Below are 16,929 nucleotides of genomic sequence, written 5' to 3'. Positions count from 1 at the left end.
TCATCCCTGACCACGCCCACTCCTGTGTCCCCCCCGCGCATTGGCTCTGCTATTCGGCCACGCCTCCCGTGACCACGCCCCCTCCCCTTGGCCACGCCCACTCCTGGCCCCATTGGGATCGCTGACCCCAATGATCGCCTCCACTGCCCCCACGTTCCCATTGACCCCGAATCCCCGCGGACCCCGTGACCCCGACGTGACCTCGCCGTGACCCCGCCGTGACCCCTGACCCCCCCCCCCCAGATCCCCCTGGTGATCTTTAAGCGGGAGAAGGAGGTGGCGCGGCGCCTGGAGTTCTCGGGGCTGTACATCACCGAGCAGCCGCCCGACGACGACGTGAAGGGGCAGTGGGACCGCCTGGTCCTGAACGCACAGTACGGCGTCCCTATAGGGCCGGGGGGCGGTGGGGTCCTGGGGGGTCCCTATAGGGCTGGGGGGCGGTGGGGTCCTGGGGGGTCCCTATAGGGCCGGGGGATGGTGGGGTGGGGGGACCACCTGGTGGGGGATACATAGTATGAGATTATGGGGTCCTTATAGGGCTGGGGGCAATAGGATCTCTTATGGGGTTCTTATAGGGTTGGGGCAGTATGGCGTCCTATGAGGTCCTATGGGGCCCTTACAGGGCTGCAGGGATATGGGGTTCTTATAAGGTTGGGGGGGATATGGGATCCCATGGGGTCCTTATAGGGGTGGAGGGATATGAGACCACTCGGTGCTCAGTATGCAGCGTGGGGGATATGGGGTCCCTATGAGGCCAGAGCCTTATGGACCCCCCTCACCCCATTGCGTTCCTTCCCCCCCCCCCCCCCCCAGGTCCTTCCCCAGCAATTACTGGGACAAGTTCGTCAAGAGAAAGGTGATGGAGGGGTCCTGCTCCAACCTGGCCCTATAGGACTGGGGGGTCTTTGCCCCACAGCCCTCACCCCACAGCGCCCCCCCTCCCCCCCCCCTCTCCCCGTGTTCCCCCTGAAGGTGTTGGAGAAATATGGGGACATTTATGGCCGTGAGCGCATCGCGGAGCTGCTGGGGATGGAACTCTCCAGCCTCGAGATCGGGGCGCGGGGGGAGAGGAAGCCCCCCCCCGACAACTCCGTGCTCACCTGGTGGGTCTGCGTGGCCATGGGGTGCGGCCCCATAGCGGCCGGGGGACCCCACAGCTCACCGTGTGCCCCCCGTAGGATCACCTCTATCGATATCCGCTATCAGATCTGGAAGTTTGGGGTCATCTTCACTGATAACGTGAGTGGGGGCGGCTGTGGGGTCGGGCGGGACCCCAAATCTCTGCTGACCCCATATCCCCCCTGTCCCCACTGGTCCCTCTGACCCCACTATCCCCACTGCCCCCATTCCCATTATCTTCATGGGGGATGGGGTCACAGCGCTGGGGTTGTGGGGCAGGGAGTGACCCCAAATCTCTGCTGACCCCACATCCCCATCGACCCCATGGACCCCACATCCCCACTGTCCCTATTGACCCCACTGTCTTCACTGACCCCACATCCCCATCATCTTCACGGGAGATGGGATCACATTGCCGGGTTATGGGGCAGGGGGTGACCCCACACGACCCCCTGCTGCCCCCACACCTCACCCCAGCCGTGGGGGTCTGTGTGGGGCTGGGGGTGACCCCGCTGTCCCCGCAGTCGTTCCTATACCTGACGTGGTATATGGCCATGTCCCTCCTGGGCCACTACAACAACTTCTTCTTCGCCGCGCACCTCCTGGACATTGCCATGGGGGTGAAGACGCTGCGCACCATTCTGTCCTCCGTCACCCACAACGGGAAGCAGGTGGGGGGCCGGGGGGGGGCTGTGGGGGGGCCGGGGGGGGGGGGCTATGGGGCGGGGCTGTAGGGGTCCATCGCATCATCCTGGAGGGGGGTGGAGGGGGGTCTCACCCCATCGGTGACCCCCAGCTCACGTTGGTGAAGGTCCCACGGTCCCATTGCGGGCAGTGGGGTGGGGGCTGCGGGGTGTGGGGGCTGTGGGACCCCCCCGCGATGCTGTGGGACCCCACGAGCGGCTCTGCCCCACAGCTGGCCATGACCGTGGGGCTGCTGGCCGTCGTCGTCTATCTTTACACCGTCGTGGCCTTCAACTTCTTCCGGAAGTTCTACAATAAGAGCGAGGATGAGGATGAGCCCGACATGAAATGCGACGACATGATGACGGTGGGGGGAGGGGGGGGGTCCTGGGGGGCTCTGGGATCCCTCGGGGGGGGACGTCTGGGGTTGTCCTGGGGGACATCTGTGGGGTTTTTGGGAGGTGGATGGGTCGTTCTGGGGGCCCTGGGGGGGGGTCTGGGTTCTCTCGGGGGCAGTATTGGGGATCTTGGGGACATCGGGGGGGTTCTGGGGGGGATAGTGGGGGTCCTGGGGGCAGCTGGGGGGCTCCTGGGGGTCCCTGCGGTCCGCTGGGGGGGCTTTGGGATGTCTGTGGGGTTCTTCAGAGGTCGCTGGGCTGATGTGGGGGGGCCCTGGGGGTCTCTCGAGGCAGTTGTGGGGATCATGGGGACATCGGGGGGGTCCTTGGGGAGGACGGTGGGGGTCCTGGGGCTTGGGGACATCCGTGGGGTCCTGGGGCTCTCTGGGATGGCTGCGGGGGTCCCTTGGGGCTGTCAGGAGGGTCTGGGGAACGTCTCAACGGCACTGACCCCCCCCCCCCGCCCCCCCCCAGTGCTACCTGTTCCATATGTACGTGGGGGTCCGCGCCGGGGGGGGCATCGGGGACGAAATCGAGGACCCGGCGGGGGATGAATACGAGCTGTACCGCGTCGTCTTCGACATCACCTTCTTCTTCTTCGTCATCGTCATCCTGCTGGCCATCATCCAAGGTGGGGGCCGTGGGGGGGGGGCCGTGGGGGGGGGTGGGGAGTCTGCGGTCGGGGAGGGAGGGGGGGCAGCGGTGACCCCCCCTTCGTGCCCCCCAGGTCTGATCATCGACGCATTCGGGGAGCTGCGGGACCAGCAGGAGCAGGTGAAGGAGGACATGGAGGTGCGTCTTTGGGGGGGCCCAATCCCCGTCAGCCCCATTATTCTTGGGGGGGGGTCCCCAGATCCCTGACCCCCCCCCCTCCCCTCCCCTCCCCTCCCCTCCCCCAGACGAAGTGCTTCATCTGCGGCATCGGCAGTGATTACTTCGACACGACGCCCCACGGCTTCGAGACCCACACGTTGGAGGAGCACAACCTGGCGAACTACATGTGGGGCCGGGGGCTGTGGGGTGGGGGGGCCACGGGGCCGGGGGGGGGGGGGGCACCTGACCCCCCCCTAACCGCTGTGTTCCCCCCTCCCCCCCCCCCTCCCCCCTTCCCCCCAAAGGTTCTTCTTGATGTATCTGATCAATAAGGATGAGACGGAGCACACGGGGCAGGTGGGTGGGGGGGGGGTTGGGGGGGTTATGTGGGGGGGGGGAGTTATGTGGGGGGGGTTTATGTGGGGTGGGGGGGGGGCACCTATGGGACACGGACGGGGCGCTCATAGGAGATGGGGGTGGGGGGGCAACGATGCCGGATTGGTGTGGGGTTGGGGGGGTCACACAAAGTGGGGCTCTGTGTTCCCCCCACACGGGGGGGCTGCTCACTCTCCGCCCCCCCCCCCCCGGCCCCCCCCAGGAGTCCTACGTATGGAAGATGTACCAGGAGCGCTGCTGGGACTTCTTCCCCGCCGGCGACTGCTTCCGCAAGCAGTACGAGGACCAGCTGGGCTGACCCCCCCCCGCCTTTAGGACCCCCCCGGACCCCCCCCAGATTCTCACCCCCAACCTCAAAGTGCCTTCATACCGGGGGGGGGCCGCTCCGCCTCAATAAACCATTCACCCCCCCAATGTGCGGACGCAGTGATTTTTAACCCCATGGGGGGGGGGGGGGAGGGGGGGGCGGTGTTTTTTTTGTTGTTGTTTTTTCTTTTTTTTTTTTTCTCACTTTTGGGGTACAAATAATTACAATCGATGGTAAAGTTGGGGGGGGGGGTCGTGGGGGGTTGGGGGGGGGGTCAATCCTGGATGTAGATGTTGCTGGGAGCGTTGGGCTCGTCGGTGGGACGCGTCTCCAGGACCACAGTGCTGGGGGGGGCACAAATTTGGGGGGGAAAGGGGGGAGTCAGGGATGGGGGGGGGCACAAGGCAGGACCCCCCCCCCCCACACACACCCCCTCGGTCCTTCCAGGGGGTACCTTTGGGAGCTGAGCAGGCGGAAGGTCCAGCGCTGATCCCGCAGCTCCTCCATCAGCTGTGGGGGAATGGGGGGGTGGGCGTGGGGTCGGGGTCCCCCCAGCACTTGGGGGGCGGATGGGGGGCGGATGGGGGGGGGTTTTGGGGGGCCCTCACCTGCACGGAGCCCATCTGGAGCACCTGCACCCCGTGGCGCCAGAAGGCCTGAATGCGGCTGCGGGACAGCGCTGGGGGGGCACAAAGGCACGAAGTGGGGTTAAGACCCCCGGAGCCCCCCCCAGATTGAGCCCCATTCCCCCCCCCCCCCTCCAAAACGTACCCACGGACTCCACGTCCACATCGAAGGCGACGTCGGGGTGCCGCGCTGGGGCTCCCTGCAGGGTGACCACCTTCACACTGCCTGCGGGGACGGACGGACGGACGGACCGATGGACAGGTGGGTGTGGGGGGGGGGGGAGGGGGAGTTGGGGGGTGGACAGACGGACAGACGGACAGACAGACAGGTGGGTGTGTGGGGGGGGGAGGGGGGGTTGGGGGGTGGACAGACGGATGGACGGACAGGTGGGTGTGGGGGGGGGGAGGGGGGGTTGGACAGACGGACAGATGGACAGATGGACAGATGGACAGGTGGGTGTGGGGGGGGGGGGGAGGGGGGGTTGCGGGGGTGGACAGACGGATGGACAGACAGGTGGGTGTGGGGGGGGGGGGAGGGGGAGTTGGGGGGGTGGACAGACGGACAGACAGACAGGTGGGTGTGTGTGGCGGGGGGGAGGGGGGTGGACAGACGGACAGATGGACAGGTGGGTGTGGGGGGAGGGGGAGGGGGGGGTTGAGGGGGTGGACAGACGGACGGATGGACAGGTGGGTGTGGGGGGGGAGGTTGGGGGTGGACACACAGACAGACGGACAGGTGGGTGTGTGTGTAGGGGCGGTTGGGGGGTGGACAGACGGACGGACAGACAGGTGGGTGTGTGGGGGGGGGGAGTAGGGGGGTTGGGGGGTGGACAGACGGACGGACGGACAGATGGACAGATGGACAGGTGGGTGTGGGGGGGGGGGTTGGGGGGGTGGACAGACAGGTGAGTGTGTGTGTGGGGGGGGAGGGGGGTTGGGGGGGTGGACAGACAGATGGACAGACAGGTGGGTGTGTGTGGGGGAGGGGGAGGGGGGTGGACAGACGGACAGACGGACGGACGGACAGGTGGGTGTGGAGGGGGCGGGAGGGGGGGTTGGGGGGTTGACAGACGGACGGATGGACAGGTGGGTGTGTGGGGGGGGGGAGGGGGAGTTGGGGGGGTGGACAGACGGACGGATGGACAGATGGACAGGTGGGTGTGGGGGGGGGGAGGGGGGGTTGGGGGGGTGGACAGACAGGTGAGTGTGTGTGTGGGGGGGGAGGGGGGTTGGGGGGGGTGGACAGACGGACAGATGGACAGGTGGGTGTGTGGGGGGGGGGGGGTTGGGGGGTGGACAGACGGACGCACGGACAGGCAGGGTGCAGAGGGGCGCACGGATGGACGGAGGGACACGTGGGGATGTGGGTGGGTGGGCGGGCGGGCACAGGGGTTGGGCGGACTCACAGCCACACGGACAGACGGACGGACAGACGGACGGACAGACGGACGGACTGACTCACGGTCCAGCAGCACCAGCACCGTTTCGCTGTCCAACTGCGTCACCTGCACAGGGCCGGGGCACGACGGCTCTGCCGGAGGGTGGAGGTCGGGGGGTCGGGGGGGTGGGGCAGACCCCAAAGGGTCCCCGTTGGTGGGTCTCTGTGTCCCCACATCCCTCTGTCCCCATGGTGGGTCCCCACATCCCCATGGGGGTTCCCCGTGTCCCCACAACCCCGTGGAGGGTCCCCGTGTCCCCATGATGGGTCCCCACGTTCCCACATCCTCATGGGGGTCCCCACGTCCTCATGGGGGTCCCCGCATCCCCGTGGGGGTCCCCGTGTCCCCACAACCCCATGGTGGGACTCATGTCCCCATGGTGGATTCCTACATCCCCATGATGGGTCCCCATGGAGCACCCCACACCCCCCAATGGCCCCACATCCCTCAATGACCCCACACCCACAATTAACCCCACATCCCCGATGACCCCAAATCCCCCAATTAAGCCCACATCACCCAATTAATCCAACACCCCCAATTAACCCAACACCCCCGATGACCCCACATCCCCCAGTTACCCCCGCATCCCCCAATTAACCCGACACCCCCAATTAGCCCCACGCCCCCCGATGACCCCACGCCCCCCACTGCCCCCACACTCACCGGTGCCGGCGCGGGTGAACCAGGAGCTGAGGGAGTTGAGGTTGATGGTGTGGAAGAGGACGGGGCGGGCGGGCGAGGGGCCGGGGCTGACCCCGATGCAGACACTGGGGTACTCCTCCATGGGGCTCACCAGCATCTCAAAGACGCGCAGCGGTGACGGCAGCGGGAAGTCAAAGTGCTGCGGGGATGGGGGGTGGGGGGATGTGGGGACCCTCCGTGGGGTTGTGGGGACGTGGGAAGCCTCCATGGGGTTGTGGGGACCCATCACGGGGTTGCGGGATCCATCACGGGGACAAGGGGATGTGGGGACCCCCATGGGGATGTGGGGACCCTCCGTGGGGATGTGGGGACGTGGGGAGCCTCCATGGGGTTGTGGGGATGTGGGGACCCATCACGGGGTTGTGGGGATCCATCACGGGGACAAGGGGATGTGGGGAACCCCATGGGGATGTGGGGACCCTCCATAGGGTTGTGGGAATGTGGGGGACGTGGGGACCCATCATGGGGACAAGGGGATGTGGGGAACCCCATGGGGATGTGGGGACCCTCCATAGGGTTGTGGGGATGTGGGGGACGTGGGGACTGACCACAGGGACGTGGGGACTCTCCATGGGGATACGTGGGCTCACTACGGGGACCCACCACAGGGATATGGGGACGTGGGGACAAGGAGTGGGGGGTACCCAAAGATGTGACATGGGGGGAACCCAAAGATAGATGTGACATGGGGGGACACACACCACATGGTGGCAACCGAGGGTGTGTGGGTGGGGGGACGGCAACGAGGACCAGGCTGGGGTGGGAGGGATACGGGGTGCTGGGACACGGGGGGGGGGGGGGGGGGTGGCACGGGGGGGGTGTCAGAGGGACCGTGGGGACACTCATGGCCGCGGTGGCCCTACCTTAACGAGCAGGAACTTCTGCATGGGCTCATACCACTGCAGCAGCACCACGCCGGCATCCAGCGCCCCGCACAGGTAATGGCACCCCGTGTGTGCGTTGCGGGCTGGGGAGGGGGGGACGCTGACACCTGTGCCCCCCCCCACCCCCCCCCGTACCCCCCATCCCCCCCTCCCACTCCGTGCTCACCCACGCAGCACGTCCGGCAGCCTTTGGTGTCGGGGATTTTGGTGGAGGTGACGTTCTTCCTGCGGGATTGGGGGGGGGGGGCAATGGGGTACCCCCATTTCCCACCTGGACCCCCACCCCCCATCCCACTGTTTGCCCCAAAGGTTTAAGGTGGGGGTGGGGGGGAGCACCCCGCGGTTGGGGTCACCCCCAGGGCTGAGTTATGGGGGTTGGGGTCCTCACCAGTGCTCGTGCAGAAAGATGAGGGTCTGGGGGTCCGGGAGGTGTTGGGGTTTGGGGTTGGGGTCCCCCCAGGGTCAGGGATTGGGGGGTCGGGCACTGAGGGACTTTGGGGTGGGGTCCCATCCCAGTAAGGGGTGGGGGCTCAGAATTGCGGCAATTTGGGGTGAGTGCCCCTCCGGGAGTGGGGGTTGGGAGCTCAGGGACTGCGGGGTTGTGGGTGTCAGGGTGGGGGTCCCCCCAGGATCCCGGTGTGGGGGATTGGGGCAGTCTGGGGGGGTCCCATACCTGGGCAGCAGGCGGTGGGGGGAGAGGTGCCCCCCGGGGCGCTGTTCCCTCCGGCTCTGCTCGTAGAGGCCCAGCAGACCGTGCGAGTACAGCTGGGGGGTCTTCCCTATGGGGCGGGGGGGGGGTGGGTCAGCGGTCAGCGGGACCCCCACCCTACATCCCCCCCCCGCACCCCAAAACTCACCCGACACCGACATGAGGACGTTCCCAATGACATAAAGCCAGGAGGTGCGGCTGTGGTAGAGCTGGAGGAGAGGGGTGGGGGTGTCAGGGCAGAAGGTGAGACCCCCCCCCCCACGTCTGCCCCCCATGTCCCCCAGACCCCCCCACACCCCCCGGACCCACCAGCTCTAGCGTGGCCTCGCGCTCGCTCTGGTTCAGGGTGAAGATCCCCTCCTCGGCACCCAGAATGAGGTGGGGGTCTGTGGGGGGGGGGGGTCAGGAGAATGGCCCCACTGTCCCCCCACATCGCTCCAGTGTGACCCCACGCCCCCTCCCCATCCCCCCAGCCCCACCTTGGGTGCCGGGGTGCGTCCAGGTGGCGGCGGCTGTCACATGCAGGGGACACCCATCAAACACCTTCCTGAACAGAGATCTGTCCTGGGGGGGGGACAGGGGGGGGACAGGGGGGTGAGAGAACAGCGGGGATGGGGGGGACGATGACAATGCGGGGGGACACTGGGGGGGACAATTCTCACCTTCCGGCTCTTCTCCATCTTGGGGGGCAGCAGGGGACGGTCGTCGCTGTACAGCATGGGGTCTGGGGTGGGGGTCCGGGGGGGGGCAGTCAGTTTGGGGAGGGCAGTAGGATTGGGCGTGGGGGGCACGAGGTGTCCCCACCGTGTCCCTGTGCATCCCCCCCCCCCCCCCCAAATGCTCCGTCCCACCTGAACTGGCAGACAGCGCCGTCCCCTGGGTGGAAGGTGGGGGTCTCGGCCCCCCCACGGGGCCGCTGGCGCAGCGCACCAGGGCTGGGGGGGGCGGCTGCTCCAGGAACTGCCTCCTCGGGAGCCGTGGGAGGGGGTCCTCGGGGGGGGCTTCGGCAGAGCCGGAGCGGAACTTGGGCTGTAACGGGACGGGGGAGGTGGGGAAACGTGGGGTCAGCTGTGGGGTGGGGGGACGAGGGGGGGAAGCGCGGCCCCATGGATGGAGGGGTTCTCACCTTGGGGGGCAGCGGGGGGGGCACGTCGGCAGGCAGCGTGCTGCTGGGAGAGCGCAGCTGTGAGCAGAGTGGGGGGCGCGGGGGGTCCCGGCCTTAAGGGAGGGGATTGGGGTCAGGGAGCGGTGCGTCCCCAAACGAACCTGTTGGCGTCACAGCGGGTCGGTCTGTGGGGGGAGAGAGGGGTGAGGGGGGGTCGGGGTGGGGGACGTGGGGATGGGGGGGGGGGAGGGGGGGGGGCAGGGACACCTACATGTCAACGTCGTCGTAGTCGTTCTCCGAGTCCGATGCATCAGCGCTGCAAGCAGTGGGGTGTGAGTCTGTGCCCCACAGCACTGCCCCCCCTCCATCCCGTGCCCCCCCCACACGCCCCCCCCAACCCACACCCCCACCCCACATTCTCTGTCCCCATCCCACATCCCCCCACCCCCCTCCCCACGTCCCCCCCTCACCGTGTGCTGCCCTCGGAGCCCCCTCCCCTCCGGCCACTGCTGGGCTTTGCTGATGGCACCTGGGGGACAGGGGTGGGTTGGAGGGGGGGGACGCACACAGAGACCCCCACCCTCCCCACCCCACCCCCCCAGGAGCCCCCTCGGTCCCCACGGGGGTCCCACGTACCACCAGGTCGCCTTCCTTCCGCCAGCACGGGGCTCTGCTGGGGGGGTGCACTGCGGGGACAGCAGACAGTGTGGGGATGGGATGGGGGGGCGGGGGGGGGGAGGAACACGTGGGGGTCTTTGGGGATATGAGGACATTGAGGGGGGGGGGCTCACGTACATTCCAGGTCGGCGTCGCAGCGCCCACCGGGGTGGGGGCGGTGGGTCGAGTGGATCCGGCGGGGTACGGGGGGGGGCAGCTGCCAGGAGCGACGAGGAGGCGTCCCCCCCTTTCCTCCCAGTGCCCCCCCCATTCCTCCCAGTGCTCCCAGTTCCACCCAGCGCCCTCCCCAGCCCCCAATTCCAAGCCCCAGCTTCCCCCAACGCCCCCCATTCCTCCCAGTGCCCCCCAGCGCCCACCTCAGTCCCCCAATTCCACATTCTCAGCCCCCCCCATCCCTCCCAGTGCCCCCCATTCCTCCCAGAGCCCCCCCCATTCCCTCCTCCCACCCAGTACCCCCCCCCCCCCCGTGCCCTCCCATTCTCTGATCTCAGGTCCCCAGCCCCCACCTCAGTGCCTCCCAGTCTCTCCCAGTGCTTTTAGCCCCCCCACCCCCCCCCCCACCCCACTGCCCCCCACAACCACTCCCCACCTCGGGCTCCTCCTCATCGGGGTCGCAGCCCCCCGGGCCCCTCTCGGGGTCGTGCACCCTCTCCAGCAGCTCCAGGGTGAGGGTCCGGCTCAGCCCCGGCTGGGCCACAAACTGGTGCTGAGGGGGGGGGGGGGGGGGGGTTAGAAAGAGAGGCCATGGGGATACGCCGGGGGTCCTGAGGGGGGGCTTTGGGGTGGGGGGGGGATCCTTACGCTGAGCATTTTGGTGGCGCTCGGCCGCTTTTTGGGGTTCTTGGTGAGCGTCACCTTGACGAAGTTGTGGAAGGCGGGGGTCCTGCAGGGGGGGGTCACGTTGGGGGGTCACTGCCCCATGGCTGAGAGGGGTCCCCGCTGTGTGCCCCCCCTCCCTCACCCCACACTCACCATTTGGCTTTGTCCTTCAGCTTGGGGGGCTGGTACCCGCTTTTGGACATCAGGAAGAGCACTCTGCGGGGGGGGGTGGGAGTGTGAGGAGGAAGGGGTGCGATTGCAGCCCCCCCTCCTCACTGCTGGGGGCTGGGGAGGGCCCGGGGGGGGCTCACCTCAGGGGGTGTACATCGAACAGGGGGGGCTGCAGCTCCGCCAGCTCCACCGCAGTGATGCCCACCGACCACACATCGCAGAGCTCATTGTAACCCCCCTTCAGCTCCACTGCCGCCACCTCAGGGGCCATCCTGGGGGAGGGGGGGGGGCAGTGAGTGATGGACCTCCCCCCCCACCCCCCCATGGAACCCCTCTGGCCCCCCCGTGGCTCCCCCTGCAGCCCCCCTACCAGTACGGGGTGCCGATGAAGGACATTCGTCGGGCGAAGGTGGCACTGATCTGCGCTGCGATCCCAAAATCGGCTGTGGAGTGGAGGGGGGCAGAGGGATGGGGTCCTGCAGCCCCCTTGAACACAGCCCCCCCCCCCCATAACTCCCCACTGCCCCCCCAGATGAGGCAAAACCCATACGTTTATGATCCCGGACCCCGATGCCCCCAGCAGCCCCCAGTTCCCCATTTCCACCCCTTCATTCCCCACTGCCCCCCCAGCCCGTTTAACCCCCCCAGTCCCCTCTCACTCCCCCGTTCCCCCATTTCCCCTCCAATTCCCCAATTGCTCCCCAGCCCCTGAGACCCTCAGTTCCCCACCTGCTCCCCCCAATCCCTGCAGCCCTATTACCTCCTCCCCATTCCACACTTCCCCCCCCCAGCTCCATCATTTCCCCCCCCCAGTCCCCTTTTATGCCCCCGCTGCTCCCCCAGCACTCACCCAGCTTCACCTCCCCGCTGTCGTTGATGAGGATGTTGGCTCCCTGCAGCCATGGGATGGGGTCAGACACCCCCTAATTTGTCTCCTCCCCCCCCCCCCCACTTTGTTCTCCACCCATTTGCACCCCCCTCCCCCCCCAGCCCCTCCAATTTGTGTCCCCCTTACCTTGATATCACGGTGGATCTTGCCCTGGCAGTGCAGGTAGGACAACCCCTGCGAGCACAGGGGGGGGGATCAGCCCTTGGTATAGAGTTGGGGGGGTCCCCAAACCCCCCCCCCCGCCGATGGGAGGGGGTCACTCACTCACCTCCAGGGTCTCCCTGCACACATATGCGATCTGTGGCTCTGAGAGGGGTCCGGTCACTGAGGGGACAGGGGTAAGGTTGAGGGAGGAGGGGTCTCAGGGTGCTGCCCCCCCCCCCCCCCCGCCCTCATATATTTCCGTGTTCTCTCATACCATTGTAGATGTCCTGCAGGGAGCCCCCACCGCACAGCTCCATGCAGATCCACAGCTTGTTGCACCTGCACGGGCAGGAAGGGGTTAATGGAGGGGGTCCAAAGGGCTTTGTTTTGTTTTTGGGGGGGTTGTGGGGCCGGGGGAGGGGAGGGGGGGGGCGGAACTGACCAGCTGTAGCTGCCAAAGTAGGCGACGATGTTGGGGTGCTGGCAGGAGCGGATCATCAGGATCTCCTGCTGGATCGTGGCGCAGTCGTCGTCTTGGGGGGGGAATAACGGACATTGGGGGGACGTTAAGGGGTCCTGGGGGGGAGTAAGGGGTCCTGGGGAATGCTGGGGGGGTTATGGGGTATTGAGAGGTATTAAAGAGTTCTGTGGGGATGTGGAGAAGTAGCGGGAAGTATTAAAGGATGTGGGGGGAATGTTGAGAAGCTGGGGGGGGGGGGGGAGTGATACAAAGAGGTATGGGGATACGTGGGGGCTTTGGGGGTCCTGAGGGAGGTACTACAGTATCCTGGGGGCGGATACTGGGGGGCATTAAGGACCTTGGGTGTGTCTAGAGCCCCCCCCCTCACCTGCTTCCATCTTGACCACCTTGATAGCAGCCAGCTCTCCGGTGGCCTTGCTGCGGGCCTGGGGGACAGCCAAGGGGGGGTTAAGGCTGTGCTGGGCCCCCGGTACCTCGCATTACTGCTCCAGCACCTCCCAGTAACCCCAGTGCCTCCCAGTACCCCCAGTACCCCCCAGTGCCCCCCAGTGCCCCCATCACAGGATGCAGAGGGCTGAACGCTCCGGCAGAAGTGAGGGTGGGGCTCCTTGGGGACACAAATGCCATCAGGAAGGACTGGGAGGGAACTGAGAGTCCTGGGGGGGAACTGGGAAGCTCGGGGGGGTTGGGGGGGGGAGGAACTAGGAGGCATTGGGACTCCATTTCACACAACTTCCCCCCCAGAGCACCGAATGGGGATGCCACCCTCCCATAACAGGGAGCCCCACGGGGGCCACGTGTGGAGGCCGCAGTGTATTCCGCCCCCCCCCCCCCCCCCCCCCCCCCCCCCTCCATGATTTTTGGGCCCCGGTCACCTTGAAGACGTCCCCATAGGTGCCCCCCCCGAGGCGCTGCAGCACCTCAAAGTCTTCCTGGGGGTCGCGGGCGGCGATGCGGAGCAGCCGGGGGTCCATGGCGGTGCCCCCCCCACCCCGTGACGCCCCCCCCTCGACGCCGGCGGTGGCGGCAGCGGCGGCGCGGAGCTGGCGGCCCCCCCCACCCCCCAGCTCCCCACAAGGCAGCGCGGCGGAAGGGGAAACTGAGGCACAGCCCATGGGGACCCGGGCATCCGGGGGGGGCCCCCCTGTGCCAAACCACAGCGCGGGAAGGGGAACCCCCACCGAGGCGTTGCGAGGGCGGGGAGCAGCCAGGCCCCACGGGATCCCAGTGCGGCCCAATGCGCCACACGACGACCTTGACCCCATTTTCTCCCCCTCCGGCCTCAGCTCAGCCCCGTTCACCCCCGTCAGTCCCAGCGGGCCCCCAGAGGATCACACACAGCCCCAGCACGGCACGGTCCGGCTCTGGAATGTTCCCATTAAGGCTCTGAGTGACCCCCCCCCTTCTCCCACTTCTGTCCCATTTACTCCCATCTGTCCCACTGCGGCCTGCTCCACCCCAGGAAGCCTCACCCTGCCCAGCAGGGCCCGCTGCGCCCCCCTCCCGCCCAGTCCGACCCCGTGGCTCTTATTTCAATCCCCTTCGGGATGTGGGTGCGCTTTAACCTCACTTTAGCCCATTTTGGCTCGTTTTTGGCCCGTTTTTTGGCTCATTTTGGCCGTGTCAGGCCCAACCGGGCGCACGCAGTCCGCTGCCACGCGCCACGACCGGAAGAGGGCGCCGCGAGCGGTGGGCGTGGCCCGGGCGGGTGGGCGTGGCCTTTGGGTATATCCCTCCTCCCGAGGGCAGCACTGCTTTCGCTTTTGGCCGTTGCGCAGTGCGTGTTTTCAACTCGCTTTCCTATCATGCTTAGCGAGCGCCCGCGCCGGAAGAGGAAGTTGCCGCGGCCGCCGGAAGCCGGCTCTCCCCCTTTCTTTCCGGTGGCTGAGGCTCCGCGCGTCATGGCGTTGTTTGAGCAGATGAGGGCCAACGTGGGCAAACTGCTGCGGGGAATCGACAGGTACCGGGACCGGGGGAACCGGGGGGTATGGCGGTGTGCGGGGCGAGCCTGGAGCCGGGGCTTAAGGCCTGAGGTCGGGGCGTGGAGCCGGGAGGTGGGGGCTGTGGTTGGGGGCGGCCCGGCGCTCCGAGGGAAGCGCTTCGTGGAGGCTGAGTCGGTGTTCCTTTTCGGTGGCTTTTTTCTCCCTTTAGGTACAACCCTGAGAACCTGGCAACGTTGGAGCGCTACGTGGAGACGCAGGCTAAGGAGAATGCCTACGATCTGGAGGCCAACCTGGCTGTGCTGAAGCTGTGAGCAGGGCGGGGGTCGCTCCCCAGAACGCTTCCTCTGCCCCCCCCCCCCCCCCCCCCCCCCCTCCACATAACGGCCCTCTTTTGTCCCCATGTTGCTCCCCATAACGCCCCCCCTTCCCCCCACAGGTACCAGTTCAACCCCGCCTTCTTCCAGACCACAGTGACGGCGCAGATCCTGCTGAAGGCCCTCACCAACCTCCCCCACACTGACTTCACGCTTTGCAAGTGCATGATCGACCAGGCCCACGTATCCTCCCCCTGTGGGGGGCTTAGGGGCTGGCTGGGGGGCTTAGGGGCTGGCTGGGGGGCTTAGGGGCTGGCTGGGGGGCTTAGGGGCTGGCTGGGGGGCTTAGGGGCTGGCTGGGGGGCTGCACTGAGCCCAAACACCGATGACTGTGAGGTGGTGATGGTGCTCTGCAGCGCTCCAGGCTGCTCTGGTGTACCCTAAGGGCTTCCTAGAGCAATTTGCTGTGCCCCATTTGATCTATAAGGACCTACCGGTGTACTCTGGGCCTCCCCAGAGCCCTCCCACAGCTCCTTGTTGTGCTCTGTGCTGCTTTACTTGTACCTTTTGTGCCCTATTGTACTACAGGTCCACCCCAATGTACTGTCATTCTGCCTGGAGTTCTCCTGGAGCTCCTCACTGTGCTCTGTGGTGCTCTACTGTTTTCTTAATGTGCGTTATTGGATTGAAAGAACCCACTTGAGTCCTCCCAAAGCTCTCCAGTGTGCCTTAGGACACTCTAGAAGTTCCCCAGAGCACCCCTGGACCGCTGTTGGGTACCCTAACGTAGTCTTGGTGGTGGTTTGTCCCACTTCTAGCCCCATCCCTGCTATGTGGGGTTTGGAATGGGTGCCCCATCTCTAACGAGCAGGGATTTGAGGTGCCCTCCTGAGTGGGAGAGTTGGAAGTGAAGGTTTGGGGTGCCTCGCTCCATGTTGAGCGTGGATTCGGTGTGCACCGTCCCTGCTGGATGGCAGAGGTCGGGGATTTGGGGCGGGCTCATTTGTTTCCCTTGACCCCGTGGCAGCAGGAGGAGCGGCCCATCCGGCAGATCCTGTACCTGGGGGAGCTGCTGGAGACGTGCCACTTCCAGTCCTTCTGGGTGAGTCCTTGTGGCTCTGGGGGGTCGTTGGCACTGCAGGGATGGTGACGTGAACTGTGCTTTATCCCACAGCAAGCTCTGGATGAGAACATGGAGCTGTTGGATGGGATTGCCGGCTTTGAGGACTCTGTCCGAAAATGTGAGGTGGCATTTGGGGGAGGAGGGGGGCTGCTGAGGGGCTTTTGGGGGTGTTTTGGGGCCAGGACTGACTCAGGTTTCTCCCTGCAGTCATCTGCCACGTGGTGGGTATCACATACCAACACATCGACCGATGGCTGCTGGCTGAGATGCTGGGGGACCTCTCAGGTACGGGGGGCGGGGCACTGAGGGGTGGGGGACATGAGATGGCAGAGGGGGTGACACGGTGTTCTGTCCCCCCTCAGAGGCACAGCTGAAGGTGTGGATGAGCAAATATGGGTGGACGGAGCCGGAGCCTGGCAAGGTGTTCATCTGCAACCAGGAGGAGAGCATCAAACCCAAAAACATCGTGGAGAAGATCGACTTCGACAGTGGGTACAGCGGGTGGGGGGGGGCACACAGAAACCACAGCCTGCTGCTGACCCCTCTGCACCCCCCCCCCTCCATCTTCCTGCAGGTGTCTCCAGCATCATGGCCTCGTCGCTCTGAACCCCCCCACATCCTCGTTAACACTGCGGATTTTAATTGTCTCAAAGTAAAAGAGAAACCTCCAGTGTACTGTGTGCTGCCTGGGGAGGGTCCTGGGGGGCAATGGGGTCGCATCCCTGTGGGGTGGCCCTCCATGGGGGTGGGGTGTACTACTGCGGGGGCTGTGCTCTCATGAATGTTTATGTTATTATGCATAATAAATGAGTGGGGTGTTATGCATAATAATGAAGAGGTGTTGGGTCAGCTGCCATGCTGCATGAGGACTCACTGATTGGCTAATAATTAGTACACATGGGTGGTACATATGAGGGCTCATTAACATTAATATTGTTTCAATAGTTGAGTGATGATAGGCGTTGGGGTGCCTGATGTTGGTCATTAATATTAATGAGCCTGTATCTGAGGTGCTGAGGGCGGCTGGGCCTCTTAAATACATAGTGATTTGTAGAGGGGAGCGCACGCAAGAGCTCGTTAATTGCTTAATCGGGGGGAGCTGCGCGTGACGGCTCGCTTAACATTCACCCGAGCGACCCTACGGTGCGCGTGGGCTCATTAATATTAACTGAGGAGGAGGTG

The 16,929-nt window shown here is 66.0% G+C and overlaps 3 protein-coding genes across 5 annotated transcripts in view; 2 read left to right on the top strand and 1 right to left on the bottom strand.

The window, feature by feature from the left end:
• LOC101748756 (ryanodine receptor 1-like) overlaps positions 1-3,824 on the top strand; it is a 70,827-nt gene extending 67,003 nt beyond the window's left edge. Inside the window, 11 exon segments of the mRNA XM_040655096.1 lie at positions 244-374; positions 814-856; positions 973-1,103; positions 1,179-1,239; positions 1,644-1,790; positions 2,036-2,170; positions 2,676-2,832; positions 2,929-2,993; positions 3,101-3,201; positions 3,320-3,371; positions 3,613-3,824. Coding sequence (XP_040511030.1) covers positions 244-374; positions 814-856; positions 973-1,103; positions 1,179-1,239; positions 1,644-1,790; positions 2,036-2,170; positions 2,676-2,832; positions 2,929-2,993; positions 3,101-3,201; positions 3,320-3,371; positions 3,613-3,708 — 1,119 coding nt within the window. The 3' untranslated portion in view covers positions 3,709-3,824.
• A 57-nt stretch (positions 3,825-3,881) lies between these two features.
• LOC107055388 (mitogen-activated protein kinase kinase kinase kinase 1-like) lies at positions 3,882-14,032 on the bottom strand. 3 transcript variants are annotated; one of them, XM_040655119.2, is made up of 32 exons: positions 13,243-14,032; positions 12,735-12,792; positions 12,329-12,419; positions 12,161-12,225; positions 12,011-12,066; positions 11,869-11,916; positions 11,704-11,746; positions 11,224-11,296; positions 10,994-11,125; positions 10,836-10,898; positions 10,665-10,746; positions 10,453-10,569; positions 9,981-10,059; positions 9,822-9,871; positions 9,656-9,714; positions 9,457-9,501; positions 9,347-9,370; positions 9,207-9,249; positions 8,932-9,109; positions 8,743-8,804; positions 8,560-8,644; positions 8,390-8,466; positions 8,229-8,289; positions 8,045-8,150; positions 7,538-7,596; positions 7,351-7,454; positions 6,449-6,626; positions 5,806-5,874; positions 4,489-4,569; positions 4,326-4,396; positions 4,172-4,227; positions 3,882-4,061 (listed from the first exon to the last, which is right to left on the bottom strand). In XM_040655119.2, exons 1-32 carry the CDS (start codon positions 13,630-13,632, stop codon positions 3,992-3,994), a joined length of 2,775 nt encoding a protein of 924 aa, XP_040511053.2. In that variant the 5' UTR covers positions 13,633-14,032; the 3' UTR covers positions 3,882-3,991. The 3 variants fall into 3 exon arrangements, with proteins under 3 accessions (XP_040511053.2, XP_040511054.2, XP_046761036.1); XM_040655120.2 differs by having other exon boundaries at positions 3,920-4,061; positions 9,207-9,246; XM_046905080.1 differs by having other exon boundaries at positions 3,920-4,061; positions 13,938-14,032.
• A 201-nt stretch (positions 14,033-14,233) lies between these two features.
• EIF3K (eukaryotic translation initiation factor 3 subunit K) lies at positions 14,234-16,417 on the top strand. The gene is made up of 8 exons (NM_001391997.2): positions 14,234-14,327; positions 14,519-14,617; positions 14,747-14,867; positions 15,652-15,726; positions 15,799-15,865; positions 15,955-16,032; positions 16,110-16,235; positions 16,322-16,417. The coding sequence occupies exons 1-8, from the start codon at positions 14,269-14,271 to the stop codon at positions 16,351-16,353; spliced, it is 657 nt and encodes a 218-aa protein (NP_001378926.1). The 5' UTR covers positions 14,234-14,268; the 3' UTR covers positions 16,354-16,417.
• The last annotated feature ends 512 nt before the right edge of the window (positions 16,418-16,929 follow it).

This window comes from Gallus gallus, chromosome 38 (assembly GCF_016699485.2).
Source record: "Gallus gallus isolate bGalGal1 chromosome 38, bGalGal1.mat.broiler.GRCg7b, whole genome shotgun sequence".
Lineage (NCBI taxonomy): Eukaryota > Metazoa > Chordata > Aves > Galliformes > Phasianidae > Gallus > Gallus gallus.
This window is presented reverse-complemented; position numbering and strand designations above follow the sequence as displayed.

Excerpts from the sequence above, each read along its gene's own strand:
- LOC107055388 (XM_040655119.2), bottom strand. The coding sequence starts at position 13,632 with ATGGGGTCAAGGTCGTCGTGTGGCGCATTGGGCCGCACTGGGATCCCG. Across the intron at positions 10,570-10,664 it reads GCGCCACCAAAATGCTCAGC|CACCAGTTTGTGGCCCAGCC; the intron begins GTAAGGATCCCC and ends CCCCCCCCTCAG. Across the intron at positions 7,597-8,044 it reads CCCCACCGCCTGCTGCCCAG|GAAGAACGTCACCTCCACCA; the intron begins GTATGGGACCCC and ends CCAATCCCGCAG.
- EIF3K (NM_001391997.2), top strand. The coding sequence starts at position 14,269 with ATGGCGTTGTTTGAGCAGATGAGGGCCAACGTGGGCAAACTGCTGCGG. Across the intron at positions 14,328-14,518 it reads CTGCTGCGGGGAATCGACAG|GTACAACCCTGAGAACCTGG; the intron begins GTACCGGGACCG and ends TTCTCCCTTTAG. Across the intron at positions 16,236-16,321 it reads GGAGAAGATCGACTTCGACA|GTGTCTCCAGCATCATGGCC; the intron begins GTGGGTACAGCG and ends ATCTTCCTGCAG.